Here is a 6944-nt window from a genome sequence, read left to right as displayed (position 1 = left end):
CTAACTAAGCTAAGGGATGTTTCTGGAATATAAGAGAAACCGGAGCACCCGGAGAAAAGCCAATAATCTCTAACTAAGCTAAGGGTTTCTGGAATATGGGGAAAATCATAAGAGCCGGTCTAACCAGCCCAAAATTGGTCAGAATTCCCTGCTGAGGGAAAAAGTAAAAAATCCCTTGTGAAGTGTGGTGTGTGGTTATGTTTGAGTGTGTAGTTCACGAAAACCACGGGTGGCACAACAGCTCCTCCAGGGTGGGACGCTCCTCCGGGACTTCTGTCAGGCACTTGCTTAGAAAGTCCTTGCATTCTGGAAGGTTAGAGAGAAAAGAGCAACAATGGTTATAAATGCAGTAGTAAAACAGAGGAACAGAGAAACGATTTATATGTGTTGTGAGATATTTGGGCCCCTATTTGTCTTACTCTTGGAGAGCCTTTTGCCAATCTTCAGCTTGTTCATGAGGAAGCTGGGGGTCTTGAACATCTTCTTGTGGAGAATTTCAAATAGGACCACTCCCAGCTGCCACACCGTTGTGGGTCCAGCACTATAGCTCCCGTGTCTGTCAAATTCTGGTGGGATGTGATCAGTGGTACCTAGTTGATGTACAAGAATAAGACAATCAGAAAGAGGAAGAAGAAGCAAAAGAAACTTTTTGTTTTATTAGCATTGATCAATGAGAAAGGAGCGGGATCTCAGGCCAAATCTCACCACGGAAAATCTCTAATTTTCTCCTCTTGTCAAAGCAGCTCAAACCAAAGTCTATGAGGACAACTCGTGGGACTGCTGAGCTGGTCTCAATCAGGATGTTCTCTGGTTTAATATCACTGTGGAAGATGCTTGCATCCTGAAGGTAAATCCCTGCTTCCACCAGCTGTTTTAGTATCAACTATAAAAGATAATAATGTCAGAAACTGAAGATATAAAATTTTCGGAGGGAAATAGAGTACCTTACAAAACTCTTCATATCCGTTTGGATTAGTTCAGAATACACCAACAAAATTATTTGTGCTTTATGTGGGATAATATGTGATAGATCAACATAAAGTGTTATAGAATGTTAAGTGAAAGGACAAATATGCAGACTTTTGAAAAGAACTGTAGATCATGGTTCTGACTTAATTGAATTGTATTCAATATGCAAAAAATAAAACAATAAAATCAACAATTGACACAATATCTAAAACACGCCCAAACTGCATCCAGCAGCTTACCTTGGCCTTGCTCTCCTTTATGGGACCTTTGTGGTCACTAATGTAGTCAAAGAGGTTATCAGAAGGCATGGGCCTCTCCATCACTATAATAAGCTCCTGGTCCACATCATACCAGTCCAGCAGGGACACAATGGGAGACTGCCCCCCTGAACTGGTTGCTACAGCATTCAATTTCAACATGATGGCCACCTCCATGGCCAGCTGCCTGCCGTTCTCATCCTGAAACATCCCAAAAAAACAGAAGAAACCCATAATTAATCTGGAATCCCGTAAGAAGTGAAACCAGTCCAAGATGGTTTTGCTCACTTACCTTATGTTTGAGGATCACTTTATCTTTTGGGATGTGTTTGATGGCTACCTACAAGACAATAAGATGTTGGTTAGTACTATTTGATCATGTTGGGTAGGAGAATACCCTTAAAGGGTTAGTTTAACATTTTCAAAGTGAAGCCATTGGAAGTTATATATTCTCTGATTTTAAGATTGGGAGAAAAGTCGTCGGATTTTGGGCTGCTGGTTCATAAGCAGGTTGTGAGTTGAGCTTCAAAATCCAAAATGAGGAAACAGGAACCAGACCCAAAAGAATAGAGTGGGAAAATTGATGAAAATTGTTTAATCTCAGAACAAGCTGTTCATTAGCTGTTCATAATGTAGGAGTATAGCTCAAAAACACCCTGAAAGAAAAGTAAACATGTAAAAATTAAAGTCTCAATAGAGAAGGGCCCCACTGTTTTTTGTTGATCCCTTAAAATGTGTTCAGGCAGGCGTGAGATATTTTTTTCCTGTAGGCTGGAGGAAAAGTTTCTTCACAAAGTGAAGACAGCCAAGGTCTGAAACTGAGGTCCTTTTTTGTAAACCTACATTGCTAAACGTTTCCAGTGGTCTTTAGATAAGGAGAACCTGTAGGATGGTCCCAAAGAGGGATGCCATTCTGCAGGATAAACTGTGTCATCACCACACAGAGCAGGCCATCAGTTAAGATGGATGCCTGAATGCATTCTGGGTGTGTATTTCTGAATTTCAGTTGTCTGCTTTAAAGTGTTTTTTAGGTTTCAGATAAATCCTCTATGTGAGACAGAGGCTTTGGGCATCACACCTTCCAAAATTACTTTCATCCACATGTGTTGAAACAATATTTTAGAAATGAAAAAACTATTTTTCTGTGTTGCTTGTAAATAGTTGATCAGTACTTTCTTCATTAACTGTAGCTGTAGGACTTTTATTGACCTTGAAGTACCTAAAGTATAAATAACTTTTAACCTGATTGCAGGTCATCTCTAACATGAAAGATAATCCATACAAAAATTTGAAGCAAAAATGACACATTTCTAATTGTCTAATTCTCTTATAATGAGTCAAATAACTCAGACTATCGATTCTAGGAGGTTTTATTATCTCAGTGGTTCTGGTGATACGCTGCTGTGAAGTATGTTGCCGTGAACTCCAAGTGCTTCACTTCCCTCCAAACTCTGACTGCTCCTGCTGTCTACTAGAGGTTGGAGATCTGTTCATTATAATAACTTCACAGACCCTCAATTTGAAAATCTGAAATGTGTGTGTTTCATTGTAGTTACATCTGTGTGAGAAAAATGTTTGTGCATTTTACTAGTAAAGTGAGGACTTTCTTTGGTCCACAATTCTCGGCAGCTAGATAATAATAATAGAACTTTATTGATCTCACAATGGAGAAATTCACTTGTGCATCTTAACCCATCCCCTTGGGGAGCAGTGGGCTGCCACTGTGCGGCGCCTGGGGAGCAATCTGGGGTTAAGGGTGTTGCTCAGGGACCCAGAGTACAGGCACCGGGGATCGAACCAGGTACTTGCATCCTTCTCAGAGTGCAAGCACGCTGCTCTAACCACTAGGCCACGACTCCCCCTGTGGCTGAGATATATGGTTTAGGACTATAGTGTCATATACTGGTAAGAGAATGGGGTTAGGCCATAGAAAGGGTTGAAATGAATTTAAGTCAGTGGAAGTGAAGGCAAAGTCCTACAAAGACGTTGTATTTAAAACAAGGGTATGTTTGTGTGCGTGCGTGTGTGTTTGTGTGTGTGTGTGGGGGGGGGGATGACACTTACAGGTAAATTATCCTCCACTCGATAGCCAGCAAACACAGATCCAAAGCCTCCTTCTCCAAGCTGTTGCAGCTCCATATATTGTTCCCTAAATTTGGCTGAACATAGAGACATGGTTGAGAATAAAACCCTGTTTACTCGTGTTACTCAGTTCTAGCTACCATCATATCCTAGTTGTGTCTAATAATAAACGCTTATGTTACAAATGTATCACTACTTAAAATCAGACCTCTTTGAGCATCTGCTCTTTCTTTTTTGGTCTCCGTTCTCTTCACCCTCTTCCTGGCTGGTGGTTCTTCAAAGTCCTTAGCCTTCCTCTTCCTTAAATTTCTTGTTTCTGTACAGTGATGTGGCAGAATGGAGCTGCTGCACTCTAACAATAAGAAGAACCCATAGAAACAACATGAGCATTTTAACGTTCACAGAGGACCATGAGAGCAAACTGTCCTGACAGAAAAAGAAGAATTACAGTGGCTCCTAACATTATTCCTACTTAAAATAAAACCACAGATTTCACTGTTTTATTGGGATTTCATGTAATGGACCAAAACAAAACAGAACATTATGTTGAAGTGGAAGGAAAAGTCTTGTGGAGTATGTTTCTATCAGCTTTACGCCTCTAGAGACCCAAACAAATGGATTGTGGCAATCTTTAAACTGAATGTATTCTGGCTTTCTTTTAACTTTCCCTTTGTCAGACTTGTAGATTGTATGAGTAATAGTCATAGTGACACATTATTTCACCTGAGTTGTAAATCTCTACAGCTCCTCCAGAGTTACACTGGACCTTTTGGCTGCTTTGCTGATTAATCAGCAAACAGGCTTAAATCGGAGGCAACTGGACTTTCCTTCAGTTCTTTCTGAAGACGTTTTGACACCTATCCATCGCAGTGCACCAACTACAGGTTGCTCTGGTGCGAACCACCAGAATTGACAAAAACTCATGGAAAGGTGTCGAAACGTCTTCATAAAGAACTGAACGAAAGTCCGGTTGCGTCTGATTTAAGTCTGTTTGCTGTTGCGATGACCCGGATAACTGAGAATTTGATCAGGCATGTTCTCTGAATAATGCTCTCCTTGAATTGTCTGTCAGTTTAGGTGGACAGCCATGTCTTGGTAGGTTTGCAGCTGTGTCCTAATCTTTCCATGTTCAGATGATGATCAGAGCTCTTTGTTCATAATCTTCTCTAACACAAAGATTAGCTTTAGACTGAGACTAAATTATACACAGGTGGACTCTGTTAACTGCTTAGGTGACTTCTAAAGGCACACAATTAAAATCAGATAAAAAGGGACTGAGTACAAATATTTGCTACACTTTTAAGAGTTTTATTAATAAAACAATGAAAACCATGTTTTCTTCTTTTTTTTCTTTTTTTTTTCTTTACCACACAGGAACAGACTTTTCCTCCTTTTCTCTTAAACTGACACACAAGGGCAACATATATACGCTGGTTGATCAGGCCATTTTGACACAAGAGGGGAACATAACATACATTTACCTAAACAAAACTACAAGAAAAGACCAAACTAATTAGTACAGTACTAAAATCAGCAACCTATGAGGAAGAGGACTTAAATAATTAAACTTCCCAAATTTAATTACAAAAAAACAAAACCATGTTTTCTTCAACGTCACAGTTACGTAATACTTTGTGGTGGCCCATCACATTAAAACTGATTTTCATTTTAATAATCTTCCTTTGGAACTCAGTGCAAATTAACAGTAATTTCATCAGATTTGTATAATCTGACCCAATCTGTATATTATGATTAAAGTTGACTTTGTAAAGTGCCTTGAGATGACATGTTTCATGAATTGGTGCTATATAAATTGAATTGAATTGAGTTGAATTGAATCAAACCAGCACACCTTTGCTGACGTCCACTGAGGAGGAAGGAGGCTCCTTAGTCAGGACCAGCTCCAGGAGTCCTTTCTTCTTTTTTTTAGCCGGTGGGGAAAGTCCTTCTCCTTTTTCAGGCATTTTCCTCTTTGCTCTCCTTAATGTCCTGATCTGGTCCTGGCAGCTTGTGGAGGATCCGGCCACCTCAGAGACCCTCAACAGTTTTCTTGGGGTCTCATCTTCAGGACTGTTATTTGCTTTCCTTTTCCTTGGTCTGCTGTCTTTCTCAGACTCTGGCCTCTGTTGCGCCATGCTGCTGTTGATCTCTAAAATGACAGACATTGGGATGGATTTGTGACAATTTGTTGAATATTGTATTATTTCTGTATCGTCTCACAGACAGATATCTGATCAGGGACTTTACTACACAAACTTCCTACCCTTTAACCCATTTTACCATGATTTACGCTTCTGACAGAAGCTAGGACCGATTAAAAATTTCAGTGTTCCCAACCACAAACAGAAAGTTTCTAACATGAAAATCCTGACTGATTAAAACTCTAAATCTCTTAACTACACATTAAAAACACAACTATCAGCTTACTGTTACTCCTCAGTGGGTAAAATTAATGAACTTGTTAAATCAACCTTCATTTCTGTTTACAAAAACTGAAATATGACCATTTTCTGGCTCATGATGATTGAAACTTATAAACTCAGTTACCTTGTTTCTTCCTCAGGGCCGGGGTTTTAAACTTTTCTGCAGAATCTCTCTCCATCTTCGTTTTTTCGTAGATTTCAGATAAAATCAGTTCACCTACAAGCAACGGCAGTTTGAACGAGCGTAGCTTCGTCTTACTGTGCCGAAGGTTTCTGAGAGATTTCTGAGCTCAGGTTAGAATGTTGAGTTTTGACTCTACTGTGACATAACAGAGCATCATAGAATGTGGTCATGGTTGTTAAAAGGTAGGTGATGTTGCCTGGCAACCACTCGGGTTTAGGCTTAACCTCAGCCTTGACCTACAGAACTAAAAAAAAATCCAAAAATTCAAACCAAAATATCAATATTGTGCTTAGTGTTGGTATTCCTGTCTGTACCAAGACAAAGTCTGTTTAAGGAATGAATTCCAAATATTGGAACCAGAAAAGGATCCCGAAAAACTGTTGATTTGTTATAAAAACTCAACAATATTAAGAGATTAAACAGCTGTTTTTGTCAAAACAAAAAAAGGTAGGCCAAAAATGGTTCATGTAAGCAGCTTATTTTTCATTAAAAATCATTAGATAGGCAGGCTTTTTGTATACAGGCAGAATACATGAAGAACACCATTAGTTGTTATTTATAAATATAAACTAACCTTAATAAAATTGTGTTTTAAAAAATACAACATACAACCACTTTAATTACTTTTCTTAAACAACTAGCAGTAAACTGTTTTTATCCATCAAAATGATGACACTGTTCTTTTTCTTAGCAAAAGTTTGTAATTTTAGTTTTCAGTGCATCAACAGCTCAACATTCACTACTATTCTTTCTTAATCCATCAAAAATGTTCATTGTGTGACCTTCTGACCAGGAGACTGACCAGTGATGAAACCAGGAATTAGTCCAGATTTCTGCTGTTGTCCACCACTTACTGTTGTTTGCTTTAATGTAGTTCAGCCTGAAGGTCTGAAGGTGATTCAGTCATTTGTTCTTTTCAGCTGAATCCCATGAAAGCAGAGATATGATATTCTTAAACATGGAAACACTGAATTATTGAAACTTCGGTCTAAAGTGATTCTGAATAAAAAGCACTTTAATCATCCATCT

The 6944-nt window shown here is 38.9% G+C and overlaps 1 protein-coding gene across 1 annotated transcript; it reads right to left on the bottom strand.

The window, feature by feature from the left end:
* On the bottom strand, positions 1-5996 carry LOC118556072 (serine/threonine-protein kinase pim-1-like). Its single transcript, XM_036125720.1, has 9 exons — positions 5856-5996; positions 5161-5457; positions 3517-3660; positions 3291-3385; positions 1519-1566; positions 1209-1427; positions 706-883; positions 420-590; positions 1-306 (listed from the first exon to the last, which is right to left on the bottom strand). The coding sequence occupies exons 1-9, from the start codon at positions 5908-5910 to the stop codon at positions 215-217; spliced, it is 1299 nt and encodes a 432-aa protein (XP_035981613.1). The 5' UTR covers positions 5911-5996; the 3' UTR covers positions 1-214.
* Between the last annotated feature and the right edge of the window lie 948 nt (positions 5997-6944).

The sequence above is a fragment of the Fundulus heteroclitus genome, chromosome 21 (assembly GCF_011125445.2).
Source record: "Fundulus heteroclitus isolate FHET01 chromosome 21, MU-UCD_Fhet_4.1, whole genome shotgun sequence".
Lineage (NCBI taxonomy): Eukaryota > Metazoa > Chordata > Actinopteri > Cyprinodontiformes > Fundulidae > Fundulus > Fundulus heteroclitus.
Note: the sequence above shows the minus strand (reverse complement) of the source record. Positions and strands in the feature narration are given on the sequence as shown.

Bases quoted from the DNA above. Each gene is read 5' to 3' on its own strand.
- LOC118556072 (XM_036125720.1), bottom strand. From the start codon at position 5,910: ATGGAGAGAGATTCTGCAGAAAAGTTTAAAACCCCGGCCCTGAGGAAG. The intron at 3,661-5,160 runs GTGTGCTGGTTT...TCTTATTGTTAG, and splicing joins CTCAGTGGACGTCAGCAAAG to AGTGCAGCAGCTCCATTCTG. The intron at 591-705 runs GTGAGATTTGGC...TACATCAACTAG, and splicing joins AAAATTAGAGATTTTCCGTG to GTACCACTGATCACATCCCA.